Source organism: Thermobia domestica, chromosome 10 (assembly GCF_964235325.1).
Source record: "Thermobia domestica chromosome 10, izTheDome1.hap1.1, whole genome shotgun sequence".
Taxonomy (NCBI): Eukaryota; Metazoa; Arthropoda; class Insecta; order Zygentoma; family Lepismatidae; genus Thermobia; species Thermobia domestica.
Window position 1 is genome coordinate 252204692 of NC_137463.1, and position 24750 is coordinate 252229441.

General features: G+C 34.9%; 1 protein-coding gene across 1 annotated transcript in view; it reads right to left on the reverse strand.

Moving 5' to 3' along the window:
* Positions 1-9518: 9518 nt before the first annotated feature.
* Positions 9519-24750, reverse strand: part of LOC145662202 (uncharacterized) — a 31661-nt gene continuing 16429 nt past the window's right edge. The window contains exons 3-4 of the mRNA XM_081727535.1: positions 21854-22034; positions 9519-9770 (exon numbers count right to left, since the gene is read on the reverse strand). Of these exons, the coding sequence (XP_081583661.1) occupies positions 9668-9770; positions 21854-22034 (284 nt within the window). The 3' untranslated portion in view covers positions 9519-9667. The remainder of the gene's footprint in view (positions 9771-21853; positions 22035-24750) is intronic.

Sequence of the window (24750 nt, forward strand, 5' to 3'; positions counted from 1 at the left end):
TTCCGATGGGAGAGTTTTCGAAATGTTAAATGTTTTCGATGCCTGTGTTTTTGTCCCTGTCGTTCAAGTTTAATTGAACTATAAACCGAGTCTAATCTAGTAGAGTGTAGAGACAAATTACGGAGATATTTTCGGTGAATCAAAAGGAAAAAGTGGTATAAAGCACAAAGTTCTAGTTAAGGTTTCGAAGGACTGTCAAGACCACTTTGTTCTTCATGTCCTTGCGTGCTTGTGTGTCATCTTTTGTTTTGTAATTTACATTAGAATTCTCTGCACTATAATATTTTATCATGACCGAAATCAGAGTGTTTCGTCCTTATGAAAACCTTTGAATCGTAAACGTGTGCAATTTGCTACACACGCGAGTGTTTTCTTCCTCTTACTTAACAGAGCCGTCTTAGAGTAGTGGCGTGAGTATTCGTTTCGTAATGAGAGGGTCCTGGGTTTGATTCGGCGTAGGTCATTAGGGAAAATTTTATGATTTACAATATTGATACTTCTGATGTATAATAACATGAAAAGTATTCCATTTCTCTCGGTCTTACAGTTGAAACGACCTTTTCTACAGAGGAAATACTAACAACATGACGACACATGTCTACAACCTTGATTCGTACTGTCTGACAGTGAGAACGTAACGTGTTCAACAAATAATTCATAATTACATAAGGCTCATTCTTAGTGCTTAGACACTAATCATTTCGAAGTTTCTTTTATAAGGCAGTTCACTCTTAGACCCTTTCTTTTCCTTCTTCCTATAGTATTTTCTATGCTTATTTGCATTTATCTCAGTCTAATTTCACCCATCCAAGTGTCACTGATTATTCAAGAAATTTTAAACCCAGAAGTCTTAAAACTAAATGTAAACAAACATGCAATATAGGACTAAACATCAATCTTAATATCAAATCATTACATTTGCAATTTACAAATGTAAAAAAGTATTACACTTTTAATTATATCATCACATGTTCACGTTTAAAAAAATGAATGAAACATCTCAGACCGAGTTTTAAACACTCGATCTTCAAATTTTACAAGTTCTTTACGAAGACAGACCGCATTAAGATGGTTGTCTACTGGCGGCATATGTACGATTTGCAGATAGCACCTATATATAAAAAAGAGGGAAAAAGCAATTCTCTCTGTATAAGTCTGAGGGAATTGTGACAGACGTAGGCTTACTTTTTTTGACTTAGTGTCTGAACAAGTTTTCAATTTTATGTAAACAGGAGTGTACCCCTGGAACAACCCGAAAATGTCCTCAAACTTATTGGAATAGGACGTAATATTGAGGTCTCAAATCTTCAGTAATAATAATAATAATAATAATAATAATAATAATAATAATAATAATAATAATAATAATAATAATAATAATAATAATAATAATAAGAAGAAGAAGAAGAAGAAGAAGAAGAAGAAGAAGAATATAGAATAGAAATTTCATATGAGGATAGATTGTATTAAAATTTGTAAAATTGCCGCTAACATTAGGCAAAAGTTACAAAATAGTCGAGATTGGAGAGAAGTGTCAGTGCCACCAGGACATACTCCAAGTAGCTAAGTGTTAAACGAAAGTTTTCCAGTAAACTTTTATGTAGAAAGTAGGGCTACTGAGCTCACATGAGCTGTACGAAAATTTGTGTTTTTAAGTTTTACGTTCTATAGTTATGCCGGATAAGTTAAAGGAGACGACAATTATGAGAATGAAAGAAATAGTGGAATGGAGAAAGTGCAAGAACCCCGAGAAAATCCAAACACACTGCGTTTGTCCAAAACAACGCATACTGGAGGAATCTAGAGACACAAGCTCCAGAGGAGAGTGGGCTACCACCATAAAGAAAGCACCTAACATATTTGTTACAGGGTAAGCCATTAAATTCACAAAACTTCATTAATAATAATAATAATAATAATAATAATAATAATAATAATAATAATAATAATAATAATAATAATGATAATAATAATAATAATAATAATAATAATAATAATAATAATAATAATAATGGACCAGCAATGTGCAACTAGTGACATTTTGCCAAAAATTTTCGCCCTCGCAGCGACTCTACGCAGTTTCCCCACTTTCGTTTTGAGAATATATGCCAGCGTTGGCCGAACAACAGCAGAGACGCGACCGAAGGCCAATGAAACACAAATTATTCCCCCAAAATACGTTAATTCGCCAATATGCGTGAATTGTTTACGTTAAGGTGTGTCTAAAAATCACTTTTAAAACAGTTTAAGAAGTTCTTTCTGATGGGCGCGAACCACCAACCTTGTAATTACTAGTAGCGTTCTCTTCCGACTTGGCCACAGATTCGATAAGAAAACATTGTTTCTGGAGGGATAAATCGTTGAAGTCTTTTTTAATTTGGCTAATCAGAGTGCTCCTTTAATCGTGTATATGCGACAATAAACGTTCGGCATAAGCTAAAATGCATTTGCGTTGTTGTAATTTTATAATTAAATAACACGAGTCTCTTTACTTCATTTCGTAGTTCTCCCATATTCACTTTCTACTGATCGGCGACAGTTGCCATGTATATTCATACAAGTATACGCACTCATCTCAAAACTTTTCCTTCATGATGCAGAGGCAAGTGTTAGCCCTGGAGCTCACTTTGGGAACAATTCATCATGAAAAAATAACAAACACGTGTTTGCTGCTTGAAAGAGGTGTTAGGTCCAAGATACTCTAAACGTCTGAACTTAAAATAGTTTTTTATAATATTTTGTGCGTAACTATTTATGCAGATATTTAAAAATCTACTACCCAAATTTTAAACGAAAGCGTCCACTAAAGTTTGATGTAGAAAGTATTCTACCGCATGTTTTAAGTAATATAACTGTAATAAAATAAAAACTAAATATCAGTGAACAGTAAGGTTAATATAAACTTACTTTTATTATGTGCAGAAGCAATTATAAAAGCTTTGGTACAAAAAAAAATACCTACACATACCATAATTCGATGAGCTCAGAAATACAAAGTAACAAAATGGTGTACAAGATTCAGTCTAAAGAACAATTGTTACTTAAAGAGTGGACTACACTATTTCGAGAACCGAGATAAGACAAGAAATGTTTACCATACTGTTCGTCTCGTCTCAATTCTCATCTCGAAAACTAGACAATAATTTAAGTTTTCCTTGTCCCGTCTCATATGTAAAATGTCCATTCTCGTCTCGATTTTGTTTGTTTTGTTTTAGTAACGAGATGAGAAATTCCTCTCATTCTCGTCTCGATTTTGTTTGTTTTGTTTTAGTAACGAGATGAGAAATTTCTCTTCTTGTGTGCAACACTAAACAAAAAAGAAATATTCTTGCCAAATGTCACATTTCTGGTTGTAACTGTATGCGATAATAGGCTCCTAGCTTGTAATGTTCAACGAGATAATAATTATTAATAGTTTATTATTATTATTATTATTATTATTATTATTATTATTATTATTATTATTATTATTATTATTATTATTATTATTGAAGATTTAATAGTTCAAGTATTGAAACATTCTAGTATTCAAATATCTGAAGATAATAAAACGCAATATATCGCCGATCAATCGCCACCAAAAGTTCTGAAGTAAAGAAAACAAATACTTGCCCTTCCCGGATCCGATTCGAGGACGTTCTGATTACTGGCAGAGCGCCTTGATCACTGAACCACGATTAATACACGGTAAAAGATTTCTTCTTAATGTGTTTTCTTAGCTTTCTATGTCTCCGGTTACAGTTCTACGTGATTTTTAATCGACTGAAAACGTGTTTCTTATTTATTGTATGATGATATAAGTCCAAAATCTTTGACAGAGTTTATATTAATGACAGAGTTGAGTTGCTCTTATAACTTTGGACCTCAATTATGTCTCTTCTCCACACGAAACTACAGATATGACAGATTAAAGATACAAGAAGTCGCATTTGGTTTCAAAGCAGTCGCCTTTACCAGGTCAAGGACTTATGCCCGCCATTAGACAAACGTTTGTTGGACATAATTTTAAACCACAAGGATCACGTTATCAACTTCAAATGGAAATGATTGAAGTATTGCCTCCTATTTATGGCTCGTTTTTTAACAACCATTAGAAAAAAATCATAAATCAGGTGTGGCGGAGATTCGAACCCAAGACATCTAATGATTATTTTAGAGGTCATGTAAGATATCACTCATCCAACAATACACAACAGAAGCTTCTGTAAGAAACGTTATATTTCGGACTAGTTGTAATACTTCTATTAACATTAAGTGCTAAGCTATGAAGATTTGTTCTGATTTCTTATTTCTTTCTACAGCTTGTTGTGTGAACTGCATCAGTAAAATAAATGTAAATATCTATTTTATTCATATTTGCTACTTGAAAAGCTTTGTTAAATTAGGAAGTGGATGCGTAGTGTATATACTGATTGTTCATAACTTCGATTCAAAAAGGGTTAAACGATGTAGACAAGATGAAAACAAAAATCTTTTTGAGAGATAGTAATGTATTATTTTACCACTCAAGACGCTCATTTTAAATTTCAGCGTAATTAATTGAATACCTACCAAGACACACAGGTTTCTATGGTAGAGAAGAAATATTGTGTCACAGTCAAGATTTTTTGAAAAGGGTTGTCCTAACCAAAACTTGGCTATTTAAGCCTTGATTCGGCAAACCGACAGTTTCTGTGTTTACTTTTTTATTTAAAAACTCAAGTTTTTGTTTCCGTTCTTTCTCCCTCCGACGATCATTTCATGAAATAACACTCAAGTTAGAAGATATCGGGAAACGTGAAAGAATAGCCGAGGTGTTATAGGCACTAGGTTAGAAATCGTGGGATCGTGGGTTCAAATCCACTTTAAGTTAATTTAATCCTTTTAGTTTATTCTTGCAAGGTGTATGATAGCTTTTCCTTGCCCAAAGTTCTCCAACTAGAGATGAGATGGAAGAATCATGCACATGTTAGCTGAGAGGAAGAGAGAGAGGAGATATGTCCAATTGAAATATTATCCGAAACGTTCATCGATATTAATATTTGATTATATTTAAGTTCATTTTTGTTTATTCTTCTTTACGAAATTACAGTTCTCAATTACTTAGAATGTAATAAAGGAAAGTGAATGATATATTACGGAGTATTACAAGAAAGAACTCGTATTCTTTTGATATCTTATATGATTCTAATAAAAACATGCTTGTATCATTAATGTGTGATTAAATTTCACAAACTCATGTTACATGCACTCAAAATATGACTATTTGTCATATTTGAAACATATAACATGTATTCTACTGACGCAATGTTTTTCGCAAATTGCAGTGACACACACTGTATACCTTGCTTTTACTTTTTTAGATTGTCTTTCTTTTTCTTTTTTTCTTTTTTTGTTACATTTTCCAAACATACTGGAAACTAGTAATATAACTTCAGAAAATATTCTTGTTAGCTTTAATGTGTAAATGAAAAACAATAATACTAATACATTTCAAAAAGTAAAAACTACGTTGGTTTTGCGGATAAAAATATTCTCGCACAACGAAATAGAAGTCTAAACATCTCGACCTGATATCTTTTCATAATGTTTTACTAGAGATATTAAAACTGATACGTAACAAACTTAAGGTAACGTTGAAACGAATAATGTGAAAGATTCAGAGATTTTACAAAATACTGTAACCTGTAAAATAAAAAGAATGTTTGAGCAACACTGATTTTGCCTCGGTATGTCTAAGGTTAAATACGATCTCTTTGTGCCTTTCTCATGATATCTATCGCTCTATAGATACTAAGAGGCGTGTTCTATCTGATTTTTTATTCGTCGCAGAGGCATGGATATTTTTCTTTTTCTTTTTTGTTTTTTCTTTTTTCTTTTTTTTCCTCTTTGCTACACTGACATGTTTCAAACAAACTATTGCACTTGTAGGACGCCTTGTGTTGTTCTCAACCAGCCAACCTTAAAAGCATTGTTGGTTGTCTAACGTTGCAAGATATGAAAAATGGAAGTTTGAATGCACTTTTGTTCGTGTGTATACATTTTGTACTAATTTGATGATGACAAATTTAATGCAACTACCCTTAAACATCCGTTGGTGTGGTCTTGAGAAAAATTAACTCAAAGCTGAGGTCTTTCCTATTCTACTTAGTCCAATGATAAAAGTGCTCACGCTTGCATACATTTCTAATTCTTCTCTTTGTGCTAATTTGAGGATGTTAAATTCAATGAAGCTATTTCAAAGCAAATCCATCCATGGAGATAAAAAATATTTTAAAATTGGAATATTAATACATTTTACTTTCAAATTTTGAGGTCACTTTTCCAGGAATTTCATGGATGCGTATGTTTAAAAATAGTTTCATCCTGAGAGGACTATAAAAAGAGGAACGAGAAATGTATCTAATTGTGAGCACTTTTTAAAGTAAAATGACTGATTGTTCTTGAAGAACAGAACTACGTTTGTAGACTGGGATTCAGGTGGGGCCTCGGTGGCTCAGTGGTAGAGCGTTCACCTTGGTGCATGGGGTTCCTGGTTCGATCCGAGCTCACGCCAAGTGAACCTTGTGATGGTCAAACACCGTGTACTCGGGTTTCCGCGGGGCTCTCCTGTTTCCTTCCACTTTCTTCATTCCACCATTTCATTCATTTCTCATCATCACCGTCTCCTTTGGCCTAACCGGCATAACCGTGACACGTAAAACTCAGATTTAATTTCATTTTTTTAAGTAGCACAATTGATAGTTCTTGAGGATGGGTAGACTGGGATTAAGGTCGAAAGGTGATAAGAGAGAGCAATACTAACAAATATGGTAGTTAAGAAAAACACATTCATAATTTCTGATAACATTTTTAATGTTATTTTAGTCAGGTACTCAAATACTGAGCGAACTTAAAATGCACTTGTTCCATTTTAAAACACCCATGACTAAACACTATTCTATCATCATTTGCACTATCGTACTTTTTCTATAGTATAGTACTTTTTTTTCAAAATATCATTATTGTATGTAAAGAGTTATTCACTTGTAATAGTCGGAATAACGAATGACATATCTCACTATTAGAAGAGTCACACTGAAACCCTATCATTTCCACTGTAATGTGTATTCTTACTTCAGGATCACATACGAAAATGATATAAAAATTTTAGACAGCTTTTACATGTAGTATGTGAAACAACAGATGGATTCTAATGAAGTTCACTGTGACCATTCCACACCAATTACGTTGCTGTTTGCATAGTATAATCATGACAGTACGAGCAGGGTGTTTCAGACAAAACGTCCAGTGCTTTTAAATTAGAAATGTATGAAGATAAAGGAATGGAATAAGAAGTCATATAGGAAAATATAGTAGGACATATAGAAGGAACAAGGCTCCATATCATGAGGTCTGGAGAATCATCAAATAATTTTCAGTACAAAAGTATGTAATTCATACATACTTAAAAAGGTAATAGAAAAACGTGTTTGTAGAGAAAAATTCTTCATTTGGTGCGCATTTACGGGCATATTTACTAAAAAAGTAAACATTTAATTGTGAGTTCTATCACATTCAGATGAAATATTCAAGGTTTAGAAAAATATATGTCATTAAGATTGCATATAGAGGGATAAAACAAACATTGAGATGAACAAATGCCAGAAACCTCATCCAATGTTCAACTCCCCTATCATAAGGTCCTGAGAGCCTACTGGAAAATTTTAAATGGTAAAATACGTAATTTGATATACAGTATTTTTGGAAGAGTCGTTGAAAAAGTAAACTTTGGTAAGAAAAAGATTTCCGAGTGGAGCACCGCCTATTAAATGATCACATTTTAATCCTTGCACAACCAGACAAAACAAACAGCTAAGTGATGACTCTAGGATTTTTTTTATCTCACTTTTAGATTTATCCTTTTAACTATGGTCGTTCTGATTTAAAAGCATTGGACGTAGGTTTATTTTAAACCTCCAAGTTAAAGGTGGGTTTTTATATTCAATCATTCTCTCATGAGCACCTAATATTTCTTTTAGTAATTCTCAAGATAATAAATCATATACCTTTTTACACCTCATTTAAACAAATGGAGAACAAATGTTAGTAAATACAGAATTATTGTTCATTAACACAGTGTTAATCAAGAAACTCTTACGGGTCACTGACCGCTAGATATACTCATTTTCCATAAGCTAACACGTGCTAATAATAAGTCTTATAAAATATTTGGTTGATCGCCTACGGTTAGCTTAAGAAACCACTCCACGTAATAATTGTTACATTTACGTAATATTATTTCTCTAACAAGGAAACTTTTTCGGGTGTCACACGAAATGTAGCATGAGACTATGGTCAATCGATTTGTGTTAGTAAACATAAAAGTCCATAGGCGTAAAAAAATCCTCGATTGTAACCGTTCTGCACTCATGGGGAGGGGGGTAGGGGCACTGACAACACAACATGTACAGCGACGAAATATGGCGCAAGTTCGATGAAAATATGCATAGAAGCGCAGTTAAACATACACTATAACGTGACATTACATTTGACAATGCTGTGACAAGTGAGGGTAGTGGCGTAGCACGTAACGACAGAGGAGGAAGGCGGGTGAGCATGGAGTAGGGGCGTAAGGGAAAAGTTCCAAAGAAGGTATGAACATATACGAGGCGAACTTGAATGGAATAGCATAATAATATATCATGAACATCGTCAGGTACAGGGGTGGAGAGTAGAAAGGTAAAGGGACAACGGCCCCCATCTTCCTGAACTGATCTTTCAATGTATAGTGGTGCATTGAAATGTGTAGTGCATTCACACAGGGGCGCATATTATGTTACTTTTATGTCATCATCATCATCATCATCATAAACATACGAAAATGAATGCCTAAATGTATAGAACAGTCTATACACATTGGTCGTTACGAGGGGATAGTGTCCGGACCCTACGGACAATAACCCTCCATAGCTCTCTTTCTTCCATTTCTGCTCCACGGTGTCGTCTATAGGCTGCCTATAGTTTGTGATTGATTACTTGACTATGTATTATTACTGTACCATTCCCTGACGTCTTGCTTCTCCGTTTTCCTCAATTATATGACAATTTTTACTTGCGTTTACCGGCCCCCTCATCTGTTGTTATGTGCTACGCCTCTGCCCTCACTTCTCATTGTATTGTCGAATATAATGTCACATTGTAGTATATGTTGTGCTTCTACGCATATTTTCATCGAACTCGCTCCATATTTCGTGTCATTATTCACAACGTGTTGTGTTGCCAGTACCCCTAATTTACCCTCATAAGTATGGAACGTTTGTGATCGAGCGTTTTTCCAACCTACCGATTAACTTGTTCACTTACACAAAGCGATTGACCATAGTCTCGTTCCACATTTAGTGTAACACCAGAAAAAGTTTCCTTGTAAGAAAGTCCCATTAAGTCATTTTTCTTTCCTAGAGTCTATGGCTCCATCACAATCATTTTTGGAGAATATATCATCCAATGAAATTTTCCATCTCTTCGACTAAAATAAAACATGAAATAGGTAAATTAGCTTCGGACAAATCCACACACAAATACTTCTAATTTTCACACTGTTGGTATTTTAATATTACTGTTTAAGAAAAGCACATGGTATATTAATCTTAAATATGATGCATTATGTTTTAAAGGTATGTGAGCCTTGAGTAACTTGAGCAACAGGTCATGTACCAATTCTTTGGGGTCTTCTCTTCCAGTACATCTTAAACGCAACGACGGCCATTCCTACTGCCGCAAATATGAAGGGCATATAAATTATTTGGTAACTGAAATCAGAAAGATAAATTTTTATTAGTTCATTCAGAATTTTTAACAATAGTAGAATTTAGTATATGGCTTTTCCATGCGTTCGTAACGCGTTCTTATGGCGCATGAATACGCTAGGAACACGCTGACCATGTATTTAAATGTGGATGGGTAATGACAACGCACTGCAAACGCGAAAGCAATACAAGCTCGTAGAGTACGTTGGTTCGAGCGCATTTGGTGCGTTTCGGAACAATAGACCGCTTGCTGTTTCCGAATCAATAAAAGATGCCTAAAGGAAAGGAGAAAAGAAAAGACGTGTTGCCAGGCAAGGGGATTTTAGCAAGAAACAGCTGCTTGCAATATACTTTGTGCAGAGTATTGGAACTATTATGAAGTTTATGCGTGTAAAACAAAGGAAAATTCACAAAAATACAAGGAAACTCCAAAAAATTAGCTAATCACAGAAAATATCTTTGTAACACAATAGGCTTATTTCTCGGAATTCGCATGAATAAGAATAAGAGTATCGCAGTAAGGCCTGGACACCCTGACTGGCTCATAGTATGATTTACAAGTATGCTGAATGTAAAATTACCACGTAGCCACCTAAGTCGCGTTCGCTGCAGGTGCTAACGCATCGGAAACGCATTCTCGAATAATCATAGTCTTAATGTAAATGATAACGATTTCAGATTTTATTTTGGGATGTGATGATTTCTATAGAAATGTGTTACGACTTGTATCTTCATAGTTTATTTCTTATTCACGTTTTTTCCCACTTCCTCAACAATATTTCATGAACAAATCATCACTTCTTAATAAGAACATTCCAAATTCGAATTTTACCGCCTTTATGCGCGTAATAGTCGCACTTTTTGTATCAATGTTTAACGTGAAAATCCAACTGTGACTATTATGCGAGGAAAGCTGCCATTCAGTTATCGCTACTATCAAAACAATTTTGAAGTTGGATACATACATCATTGTGTCAACATAAAAAATAAAGTATAGCCTACATGCGGTAAAACATTAAATACGATAAATGAATACCGAAGTTTCCACTCCCGTAAATAGCAGTTAAACACGTAATGACCAGGCCACGTTCTCTTCCAACTACAATAATGATGAACGTCAATGAACTGGAAGTCGCGTAGCAACGAAGATGGTTTGTGTTGCTTTGGCACCAAAGGCTGTCTGCCAGCCAGGAAGTGATTTTTTTGGATTCACAACCAGATGTTTGAAACTCTCGAGGCAATACGATAAAATGTCAGAGCAGACAATGTAGTTGTAAACAGATGCCATATTGGGATGAGTTATACGTTTAGGGGTGCGCGCAGAATCGAGTCTGGAAGTAGATTTCTGATATCTTTTGGTGGATAGGTCACGACGTTACGTGTCAGGAAACACGGAATGCTTTTTGTTCGGACTCAAGAAAGATAAGCAATTTCGAAAGAAAAAAAGTCTCATTGACCAAGACAAAAAATCTCGTAGACTGCGACTTTTAAGCGGGAAATTGTTTGGTGAAGGTTTTTACTTCAAACTTTAAGTGCGACTATTATACGAGGGCGACTACGCGAGTAAACAAGTAATACATTTCATTGTGACCGGTGTTTGTTTACTGCTACACAATGCGAATATTTGTATACGCTTAACTTATAGGTCTCGACCACCTTTCTTTAAACTTTTGCTCCTTTGTAGTAAATATTTCATATTAAATTAACCTTTTTGTTGAGTTCGAAATTTTGCCATGACTAAATAAGTACAAAACGCAGTACGTAAAATCATCATAGCTTGATCACTGAGAACGAAATTAAAATTGAAAACTACCACTACGAAAAGTTGTATAGTTAAATGCAGAATATATCTTGAAGTTATTTATTTTAAATAAACTGACCCAAGTAAGTGGGAATACACCCTAGTAGCAAGTACACCCTTTCGGCCAGTTGGCGTTTGCTTGGCTTTTTGCTAACTACGCTTGCACTTGAAACGCATGCTTTCATACAATCTGCCTTTTCTTACTTGCAAGCGATGCTTTAGACCCTGCGCAGAGCGTCATAGCATCACTGGCCGTTCATTGGCTATTGAGTTAACTTGACATGTAAAGCGCTCGAGCCATTTTAGTTAATGGTATCTCAATTCGAAAAATTAGGTGTGATTTAGAAAGGTGGAAAAGGATGAACAAGAATAGAAAAGTATAATTTTTACGAGTTATTTTGGTGAAAATTCGGAGAAACGTCACAAGTTCTGTTTTGTGCTCCTCAATAATAATAATAATAATAATAATAATAATAATAATAATAATAATAATAATAATAATAATAAACAAATATACGTAAAATAAATACAACTAGTATTAAACCACAGTGTTACATACTGGAAAGAAGTATACAATGATGTACACTCGTCCGAACTGTGTGTGAGCCCTCGCAGGCTCAGTGGTAGAGCGTTCACCTCTCGCGCAAGAGGTCCCTGGTTCGATCCGAGCCCGCATCAAGTGAACTTTGTGGTGAACGAATACCGTATGTGTAGGTTTCCTCGGGGTTCTCCAGTTTCCTTCCACTCTCTTCATTCCACCATTACTTTCATTTTCCATCATCACCGTCTCCTTTTCCTTTTAGCCTACACGGCATAATCGTGGAACGTAAAACTTGAAGATTTCATGTATTTTTTTAAATCCAAATTTTGAGGTAAGTCCTCTTAAGATAGATAATTTCAGGTAGTTGGTGAGTACTTCAAATTATATGCCTGTAGCCAGACTGTCCCTATAAAAATTGTTGCATGAGTGCCTAAGGATTATGAAACATGTATTTTTGGATAGTGCATACATTAGTTCCTAAGTGTAGTCTTGACCTGACTACGGTAAGTCCTGTAGGTTTGGAGCCATGGTCTTTTAAAGTTCATTTTCTTATGTTCTCGACAGCCTCTAAATCCAAAAGGAAGCATTTGTTCACCCAGGTTACTCTATACCTTTTATCTTAATGTGAGGAATCACCTCCCAAACGTTGTCGGTGTTGTTTCAAAACAAGCAGTGTTGCTATTACTTACTGTATCCAATTGCTAAGCAGTCATATGCTATCGACAAAAGATTTTAACAAAAAGTATGATAATGCAGAAACGGATGGTATCGTTTGGAATTAGTTTCTGAAGTTAACTAACACATTCCTACAGCCGAATTTTTTAAATGTTATTTTCATTTTAATTTCTATCCCCAGTGAGAAAACAACGTCTTAAAAATTTGTATCTCAGACCCGTCTCACGCTGGGAAGATATATGAACTTAATTTAAGCAAGTCACGACGAACCAAAAGCAAAATCTTCTAGCTTCGAAGGTTCTAGAATACAGACTCTGTGTTTCATCTTTATTCTCAGACATGGGCTGCTTTTCTACGAATCAAAATGCCGAGATGTTACCGAAAATTAAAGTACCGCATTACTCCAGGAATTTCGTACCTAAAATACCTTGAAGTTGGAAAAAATTTCCATAAAGCTGAATTTTTCAGAAGAATATCCTTTGTTGATGTACTTTGACATATTAAAAGTCCCCTACTCTCTGACGAGTGCTTTCTCTGAAAATGGCGGACAAAAATGGCGGCCATGGAATTTCAACTTCACGACTTTGGGTGACAATAACTTTCTTCTTTATGACATCTTGTATACGTATTAAGTATATATGAATACAGGAAAGATTGAAATTAAATTTTTATTATATTTATCTTGTCAAACTTCAATTTTGATAGATTAAAAATAGTCAAACCAAATATAACTTTTTTTTTGCTTGGAGGCAATTATATTAGAAGACAAATTAGAAATTAGGAAAATTGTTTGAATAAAAGTTGTAAATAATTTTATGAGAATTACAATGAAGTATTTACTTTTCCATTACGTAACTTGTAGATTTTATGTAAGATTTATTACATACCTTATTATTAAGAAACAAAAATGTTTTCTACATCTTCAATTTTGTTCTCAGATTTATAAACAATTTCTGTATTTTCACACTCAATCCCTGGACAGATTTTACACATTTAAGAACATTGTAGACCAGCAGAATAAGATTCACACTTAGTTGAATAGTTGGTGTTGGCAGTAATCTTGCAAGTATATCTGATAAAAGTAAAAAGTTCAGATGGTGCAGCTTCTAGATTAGTTGGAGTGGGACGTAATTGTCCTCGTTTTCGAGTCCATCCCCAATCGAGTGAATCGAGACAATCGAGACTGTTTTACTTGATGGTAAACCCTTAGCTACTGTTGACAACAGCAGCCTCTGTTACAGGTTGCATTGCCAGCTGGAAATTTGCTAAAATCGATTGCCGAGACACTAGTTCTTAAACGAGATACGGCGAAGTTTGTTTAGGCCGTCACAAGAGTTGCCTCCATATAAGCTTACAAGAAACATTATCCCAACTTTGGTTATGGTTTCAGCCTGTAGGTTGGGTTCGTTGAACGATTTTACTAATTCCAGAAGTTCAGAGTTCTTCTGAAGTAGTTGAAATGGACTTTTCTTTCCTTTCTTGTACAGAGCTGACGTTGCACCACAGCCTGTCTTGGTATGAAGAAAAAGATTGTCGTCTTTCAATGTCCCAAGTTTATTCTGAATCGCTGAAATGTCAAAACATTTATTTGGTCTAGTGCTGGAGCTTAGCCAAAAGAACAAAATTGGAGTTTAAGATATTGCCCTGGCCAGCAGACTAACAAATAGATCTAAGTCTGAGCCTACAACAGTGACTGTTTCTGGTATTTACTGGAAATCTCAAATGCAGCTGATACTTTTAAGGGATCGGCATAACCTTCTGCTTGTTGTACTTCAATTCCTGTCTTGATTATATAGTCTGTCAGTATAGCAATAAATCTGTTCTTCTCTTTGGAGTTTCTTAGAAATTCATCCTGTTTCACGATTATTTTATATTCTGATAGACAAGCAATGGAAGCTGATGTCTTTCTCAATGACGGGCGTTCTGTTTCTAGTATTTTTGTGGTTGTGGAATCATATCATGAAAAAAATATTGTTGCTGATGAAGAAACGTGCTTTTGCACGACGTATCTCTTACAAAGATTGCCGTACATAATAGCAGTGTCTAATGTTGTTGAAGGTCAAACCACACGATGTAGCAAAATCTACCATCAATGACAAATTTGGAGTTAGTAGGACAGTCTACTCAAGGCATGATTTCTTCAATCACGATGAAAACTTTAACTTTTTTTATTTTCTCATTAAAAATTCAACGAAGAGAGCTGGTGGAGAAGTTGCTAATTTGATACGACAAATACTTTGAAAGATCAGCTTGAGATTTTAAAACGCAGACTGTGCGAATGAACAACTGAAGAGGGTTGATCTCTAGCACATCTTCAGCAACTTTAAAGTTATTTCTCGGTGCTGAAATTGGTGTGACAGGATCTTTTCGCCTTGCTTTAAATCGCTAAAATTCTTGCAACACATCTTATTCATTATGCTAGTTGCTACTTCATTTTCTCCGCCACAGATTGTTGCTTTCTGTGATTCAAGACCAATAGTTACACATCTGAAGTATTCAGGGTCATCTTGTGCTGCAAATGGTGAATGAGCGTCAATCCATTTTTAATTTCCTATCTATCATGAATTTGTCGGGACTCGTGAAGTTCAACATGTTGTTCTGTCGAAGAGGATGATATACCACAAAATTGTCAACTTCTTCACTTACATCCAGACAAACTGTCGTTGTCAGTATGCAGCGCACTAGGATACAAGTACTATCTGTAATATCTCTGCCCTGTGTTAATCCTGCCCGATATCTTCATTGGACGCATAAGACATTGTTCAATTACCATATAAGACTACACTCCACTCCACAAAGGGTCACTTCTACGGATTGTAAAAAAACTACATATCAATTTCTCATATTCAATTGGATAAATTCTTCTTTTCAAATCTCTCATTGGCTGGACATATAAATGTGAACACTTGGCATAATTTCTACGACTCGCTGCATGCAAATAAGGCAGCATGAGCTTTCTGGCAAGTAAATGGAATTGCCAGTCTCCAGTCCTTTCAGATCTAATAAACAGTAACAGTTTACACTTGCTCAATATACTGCAACCAATGTCTAGCTGTACGTTCAACTTATTCAGCCCTCATATAGGAAGCAGGTATTACTTCTTGGAATGATATCACTTCAGTGCTTCTAAGCAAACTTTCTTCTGTTCTTGCGGGATCATTCATAAAGAGTGAAAATTTAATTCTTAGGTTGTCGACAAACTCTCATCTATTTGGCTGAAAACTCTCCACATATCTTTAATCAGAGCAATAGACGTTAGAATGTGAGCTTTCACTGCTCATGAAAATGCATGACCATCCACTATGTGCACAACGGAATTTGTTGCACAAACCTTAGCCCACATATCTTCTAAGTCACTTCCTGACTTCCTTTGTCGTGTTCTCTTTTCAGGACTAGTGTCTCGGTAATCGATTTCAGCGAATTTCCAGCTAGCAACGCTAACTCTAACAGAGGCTGCTACTTGTCAACACTGCTATACCACCTCAACTTCTTGATTTTATCAGATGTATTTGCAACATTACTGCAAACAACAACTGTTCAACTTGATGTATATGTCCTTTTACTGGTCTCAAATGTTCTCAAATGTGTAAAATCTGTCTCGGGATTGAGTGTGAAAATACAGAAATTGTTTATAAATCTGAGAATGAAATTGATGATGTAGGAAACTTTTGGCTTCTTAACAATGTATACATAAGGTACATAATAAGGTATATAATAAATCTTATATAGAATATATATCAAGTAACGTAAAGGCAAAGTAAATACCTCATTTTAATGCTCACAAAATTATCTTCAACTTTTATTCAAACAATTTTCCTAATTTCTAATGTTTCTTTTAATGTGCCTCCCAGCATAAAAAAGTGATATTTGGTTTGATTTTTTTATACATATAACAAATTTAAACCTAGCAAAATTGAAATTTGATATGATAAATATCATATAAATTTAATTTCAATCATTCCTGTGTGCATATATACTTCATACGTATCCAAGATGCCATAAAGAAGAAACTTATTGTCGCCCAAAGTCGTGAAGTTGAAATTTCATGGCAGCCATATTTGTCCGCCAATTTGAGAGAAAGCACGAGTCGGAGAGTAGGGGACTTTTGGTATATTAAAGTACATGAACAGGGGATTTACTCTGAAAAATTCAGCTTTATAGGAATTTTTTCTCAACTTTTTTATAAAATGCCTGGACTACATGCACACTTATATACACCTAAAGTGAAAGTATATACTGCCATACGCTTGCGTAAGGAGTTAATAAGTGACCACATTTCACAGTGTTTATACTAATGTAGCTTCTAAACGGGTTTGGCTCATCTTCTATAATATTTAATATTTACATATGAAGAATAAATCGAAGAAGGGTTATACATAATAATCTTCTCATTATCAAAAGAAAATGGCTGAACGGTTTAAAATGATTAATGAGCATAATTACTGCCTGGCTCGACCTCGATTGCAATCATGTTATTTTCATTAAAATATGTATACTAAAGAGGAGACATGTTCAAAATATATGTTATAACTATAATATCTGAGATGAAACTCAAGTTACACAATTCAAACTTGGTTTATAGTATACTCGTACGTAGTGAGAAGGCAAGAGGGACAGACTACTATCACAACATCGTTTCTTAAATTTTATTGGAAGAGTTCCAATGTGTCCTATATGGCAAATATGAATATCACTAATCTGAGCAAAAAAAAAAGTAATTTCTCATACTCTTTACATGTATGGAATCAAAATATTACGAAAATATCAAATTTACAAGACAATTCTTTTAGACTGTGAAACTCTAACTGTTTGATTATAGGAAAAGGGAACCAAGTAAGAATAACAAAATAGGATGTACTCTACGACGGTAGGTTTTAGTATGGCTTCTTGGCAAACGGTTTTCCACAAATTACAAACAGAGACAACCTAATCGCGTCATTCCGAATATTTTGTGACTTTTCCTTTCTACTGCAAATTGGTTAATACGTATATATGTGTGGTCTGTGTTAAACGTATAATAACTAACATTATGACAGAATTGCAGGGATTTAGGATTTAGATTTCTGGGCTTTTGGCATCTAATGCCATTTAGCCCATAACGTTTTTGAGAGATGACGTTCTTCGGCGAGCACACAATCCGCGAAAAGTGAGGGAAGGAAGGAAGCGGACTGGGACCTATAAGATAGGTACCACCCCGGCATTTGCCTGGTGTGAATGAGGTAAACCTCATTCAGGGAGGTTGGTCTGAAAAAGCGTTTTACACATTTTCGACCGAGTGCCCCCACCGGGAATCGAACCCGGGACCGCTCGCACCGAAGGCAGAATTGTATTGTATTTCTAATAACACATAACGTGCTCTCTTTCATAATGTTATTTGCCACCGTGGTGACCCGTTGTTTGCTCCGTTGTGAAAATGGAACTTAGAATTTGATTATGAAAGTTTCAGAGATAGCCACTTTCCAGGAATAGTTTTTTTTTAATTATAACTTGATTTTTTTTTATCTTTTTAAAGAAACTTCTTTAAGAATCATCTTTCTCTTCCTTCCGCACATTTGCAACAACATACATCAAATTTTCTTTCATGAAAATAAAAGTTGATTCTATGTATATAACCTCTAAAGATATCAGACAACTATAATAAACAGAAGTGTACATGCACACAATTTTTTACGTTCTGCTCATGACATTAGTCCATCCTGGGAGCATGGTTGCTCATGTTTACGTCTGGCATGTGAGGTCTTGATTCGTTTCCCAGCCAAGGAAGTTTACGGTGGACAACATCGTGTCAGAGAGATTTCTCGAGGTACTCTCGTTTTCTACACACTCTTTTCCCATTAATTCTTCCATCATGATTCACTTGTCTTAATTATTTGCCTAATGAGCATAATCGTGGTACGTTAAATTAAAAGTTTTCATATTTTGTCCAGGTGTATTGTATTACTGAAGTGAGTTTAGAGCTTCTTTCAAATATTTCCTTTATATTAACCTAATATTTACACATACATGATTCTCATTGTATGTGATGTAAAATGCCGTCTCTACATAGTATTTGATTATTACACTCGTATAACGTTTCAGTCGATATTATGCACACAGATCCAAACTTATTTTCCTTAAACTGCAATTGAAATGTTGAAGGCTTTAATCAAGAACATAATAATTAACATTGAGCACTAATATTTCGATCGTTTCTTAATGTATAAGTATTTCTTTAAAATAAAATCACTGTAACTTAACACTTAATTAAATCTTTTCTTTTATATGCATTCAGTAATACTTAATTAAATATTAATTTAATTTATATATTTCAATGCTTATCATTATACTTCACAAAATTTGTAGCAATTATACTTATACATAATTTTCATTATTGAGATAATGAGAAAACGTACCCATTTTTAATTAGCTATCTACAAACTAGTGTTTAATCTATGCTACTTCAATTTTCGTTATGCCTATTCATATTTCCAATACCATATTGATAGCCACCATGTGCCCATGAAACATTCAGTTCTAAGGAAATATCTGACAAACATTTCTCTTGTCGCATTCAGGTATTCAGGTAAATAACCAAGTAACATAAAAGGACGCGACGTTACTAAAAAGTCAAGTTTAAAAAATTCGTAAAGGCGATTCCTTATACGAAATGAAAGAAGAAAGTTCTAATAAACATGGGCCGAAAAATGCCTCCTTTCAGAGTTATGATCCACTGAAAATTAGAAAAATTATATTTCAAAACTCCCTAACTTAGAAACTATAGGACCTATCCCAAGCGGTTTAAGGAATTACACAGGAACTAGTACGTTCTCTATCTAAATATCCATGTTTTACCATCCTTCGTTATCGGTGAAAGGAACAGTGAAAAGGAAGTTGAAGTATAGGAATACTCATTTAAGTACTAGTGGTGCGTTCGTTTCGCTGGTACCAGTGAATTCTCAAACATCGATATTTAGATAGAGCGTATACCAGTTCCTGTGTAATTCTTTAAACCGCTTGGGTTAGGTACTATAGTTTCTAAGTTAAGGAGTTTTTAAAAAATGATTTTTCGAATTTTCAATGGATCATAACTCTCAAAGGAGGCATTTTTCGGCCCATGTTTATGAGAATTTTTTCTTTCATTTCGTATAAGGAATCGCCTCCCAAAGTTTGTCGGTGGAGTTACCTACCACCCTGTATATATATATATATATATATATATATATATATATATATATATATATATATATATATATGTGTGTGTGTGTGTGTGTGTGTGTGTGGTTTAATGCTTAGTTTAAAAAAAACTGGTTTAAACCAAAATATGAAAAATGTTCGTAAAGGTGTAAGTGTTCGTAAAATCTTGGTGAAGACACATTTGTGGGTTAGCCCGTTTTACTTCCGTATATTATTAGTATTACATTCAGACCAAAATTCAGCATTCATTACTCAAAGAGATTATGCTACAAAGCAACTTTTGTTTCTTTTATAAGTTTATGAATGTTTATTTTGTGATTTTTAATAGGTTATTATTATTATGCAGTTGCAATCAAAGAAAAATCTAAATATTGTTTCGTTTTAATAATGTTTACTGTTAATAAAATACATCGAAATGCCGTACTTTTTGGGGGGAGAGGCGGTCATACAATCCCCACGAGAGGCATTTATTGAAATCAGAAGTATCTTTGGTATATATTTCGGGGTTTCAAGTTTCGCCTATTTAAGATTCGCCTAATTCCTCCAAGCTATGCAAACGTCAATCAAAACGATGACACAGCGTTACTTTTCTTATTAGACGAAAGTTGATTATTTTAAACAACTTAGTTTAGCTCACATACGTTGGTAGTCCTGCCACTTATTAATAGTTAACCATTTCTCTTGAAACTATTTTAGCGCTCTTATTAAACAGTCCAATATGTAGAGGAAAATTTTGACAAAGCCAGCAAAAATTAGTAGCTTAATGAAACTTGCATGAGAGTTTTCTTTCATCAATTATGGTAATATTTTAATAGTGCTCGAACATTCGTCTTGAGCTTCACTCAATATAACTCCCATATGCAGTTGGCTGCCATCGTTTACCACATTTCATTTTTTACCTTAGGGTAAATTCTACGCTCTTGGAATTTATAACAAAATATTTTGTAAATAAAATTTCCTTTGTTTGATACATAGTTCATCTCTGTAGGTCAGGTAGATATACTTACAAATGATAAGAGTAAGCTTGTATCGCTTAATATTATACCTGTGTTTCTTTCAAACGTTTTTTCTGATTTCTTTGGGGCATTCTACGGAAGCTTCTGTAATCTTATTTAGCAAACTAGTCCGTATAGGAAACGTTATTTAAGCGAAATTCATTGTATTTCTTTAACTTGGACTAATAAAAGTCGTAGTGAACTAACTTGGACTAAATTAGTTCTTCTGTACTCTGCAGTATTTTGAAATTGTCCATATGTAATTCTGTATAATGGTTTCACTTGTGCAACTGTTTATCTTTTTATCCTTCTGAAATGGCTCTTGACAATTATATTAACAAATATGTAAAGATCAGTACAACATAATTTCATCAAGAGTCCTTCGTGAGTGGGTCGGCAGACGTACCGCATTTGTGACCAATTTGTTCCAGTTTCGAATTCAAATGGAGGACAATTTCTCTCGGGTGTAAGCCGAGAAGCGGTTTGGATTCCGCTTTAAGCTTATGTGACTCCTTCCAGCATAACCCGGTTGTTTTATAATAACACCAAGGCCAAACAAACTTATTTCTGTCCATATGTAATACAAATGCATAGAGCAAATTATTAAAACTAAAGAAAACCTGGTTTAAACTAAAAAACGGGTTTAAATTAAAAATCCTGTTTTTTATTTAAAACCATGGTTTTTGCCAACCCTGTATATAATCATATATTTTTGATAAATAAGCTCTGTGTCAATCTGTAAACTTTCTTTGAATTCCTCAACAAAGTTTTTATTCAATAATGCCAAAAGATTTTCACTAATAATCTAACATAGAGAAGAAAACCACTTCTTGACTATTTCTCGTTTCTGTATGCATAACTTTCTTCAATGCTGAAGTGTCAAGTAAAAACAGATACATACTTCCAACAGCTTCCACGAGAGCAGAAATATCCTGAATGGCAGCATATAAGCTCACCACAACAAACGTATTCAGATCCACAACAATGAATATAACCTTCAATGCTATCAGGACAACAGTGTTCTGTCTCGTTGGAACAACATCTGTTCACCCCGCAACAATGATCCGATGAGCATGTTACCCCTGGTGAAGAAAACAACAAAGATATGCTTCCATTTCTATTCGTACAGAAAAATAATTAGTTTGCTGTAAAAAAATTAATTAATTAATTAAACATATTGGTAAACTTTATTATACGAATTTAATAGGGTGATTGTGCCAGTCTTCGACCACCCCCTAGTTGCCGACCACTTTTCACTTTAAAACCATATATTAGGCTTATTTTCCGATAAAAAAAGCATGCTTGTCCGTTATAATTGAATTGCAGCTTATTCTGAACCAATCACAAAGATACTGTCAAAATAGGTTGCACATGCATTCGGTAATAGCCAATCAAATGTATGCCTACGGAAGAAGCACTGAGTTTTCGACAACTTTAATCTGTTGCAAATGGGAACGACAGCGCCCTGTTTTTCGTGCTTTTCCATAGTTTTTTCTCACCAGGTAAGAAATGCACATATTATTCTGTTACATGGAACTGTAGAGCACATTTTAGTAATTAAATTTTAGTGATAACTGTCAGGTATGAAGAATAAATCAATAAAATGTAGTGGTCGGACAATGACTTATGAAATATTCTTTGTTAACTAGTGTTCGACCACAGGGTGGTCGAGCACTGAAAAATTGAAGAAATATCAATAACGACTAACTTTCGATTCATCTGCATGAAATGAGTACCTAGTTACCAATTCTGAAGTTATAATGGAATACGAAAACATTTACTAGTGTTCGACCACTACTTTTCGTAATACATTTGTACTGGTCAAAGATTAGCTGTTTCATTCTCAGTGTCCGACCATGCTTTGCGTTTGTATTTTCTCGCAGAATGTCTTGATTCAAACACTAATTCAGTGATCAATTTACATTTGTATAATCATTTGCTGAGTCTTACCGTTAATACATGAATATTCACCGAATGGCCGTGGCTCAGTGGTAATGGTGAAGAGGCAATCCACTGAGAATTCGAATCCCTCTCAAGAGCAAGGGTATTTTTAATTGTCCTCGATATTTCTGTGTTCGTGTCATTCTCAGGATTGGATTACCTCAAATTGGCTCGAGGAGCATTCAGGCTTAATGTCTCGGCTGAGACGAACTTTGAAAAAAATAGTAAAGCGTTGGCTTAGCATTCGGAAGGTCCTCGGTTCGATGCCAGCGGTCGACCATCTTGACTTGAGTTCTTTCGAGTTTTTCCTCAGTCACACAAGGCAAATGCTGGGATGGTATCATCAAAATAGGCCCTGGCCGTCTAACTTCCAACATCCTCTCCCCCCCAACCTATCCCGGTCGGAACCGTAGATGCCTAAAGGCCATAAAATAAATTCAAATTCAAGTAACTGAATATTCATGTAGTTTCCCAACATTTTCATGGAAAATTAACGTTAGGGTATGACATTTAATTTGAATAATAAATTTATTATATTTGGTCAAATTCGTTTAATACTGAACTACACTATTCTCGCTTCGTCATGGAACGCATTCAAATATTATTAGCAGAATACCTGCTATCAGCTTACGTCTGGAATACATTTGTTTTCCTTGCATGTCCTTAAGAAGTTTTGTTTCTTTCAGAGATAATGAGTGAGTAGGCCTAAGCTTAAACTGCCAGCTTATTCAAACGAGGATCTACAAAAAGCTCTGGAGGCTTGTCGAAAAATAAAATCCTCGGGTAACGCTGATGGATAAATTTCATGGTCACAGTCCCAAAAAGCGAAAAATAGATCCAGAACCATACCTAACACAGAAAGAAGAAGAGGGATTAGCAAACTGGCTCCTTAATATAAGCAAAAGGGCTTTCTACAGAAGAAATACGATCTTCTGAATAGTGTTAAAAATTGTCTATTCAGAAAAACGCAAAACGCCGTTCAAAGACAATCGAGCTGGTGAAACCCGGTACTACACTTACTTGAGGAGACACCCACAAATCGAGTCCCTAAACTTTGAACAAGGCGCGATATGCTGTAACCGAGGGAAACATTCGCTTGTGGTTTTAGGACCTTGAGAAATACTTGAAACAAACGGGACAATCTGATATTCTAAATGATTCTGAGCGAATATTTAATGCTGATGAATCCAGCTTTTAACTGTGTCACAAATGAGGAAAGGCGTTGGGGTCCAAAGTGTGGAAAAATATGTACGAGGTGAAGGGCAACGAGAAAGAAACTGCACTGCTTTGCACTTTTTCCGCAGCAGGAGAAATTGTATCCCCGATGGTCGTATATCTGTATGTAAGACATCTTCCAAAGGACGTCATCAGTGCAGTTTCTTCAGAGATTTTCATAGGCAGGTCAGGTCAGATAGCGGCTGGATGCCAAGTGAAAAACTATAAATGGATAGCAAACGGCTTCCTAAAATGGGTGAATGATCCCTCTATTAGGATACCAGTCCTTCTGCTAATCGACGGCCACAAGACTCACTTGGCAATGGAAGTCAGCGAATTTTGTTCCAGCCATGCTATAGTACTCTACTGCCTTCCACCAAACAGTACGCATATTCTTCAACCCTGCGACGTATCAGTATTCAAATCGTTTTCGAGAGTTCTACATGGAAACTGAGTAAAATGTTAGTGTTATTTCTGCACCACTAATTAAAACAGTGATATACAAGGTAGCAACACAATTAGTAATTAAAAACGAATTTAGAAGATCGGGTTTATACCCGTTCAACCCACAGAAGACGAAGCATGTTTGGTGCTGCATTCCACTGAACCTTAAATGAATTTGGTGGTCTCTTTCTTGACAAA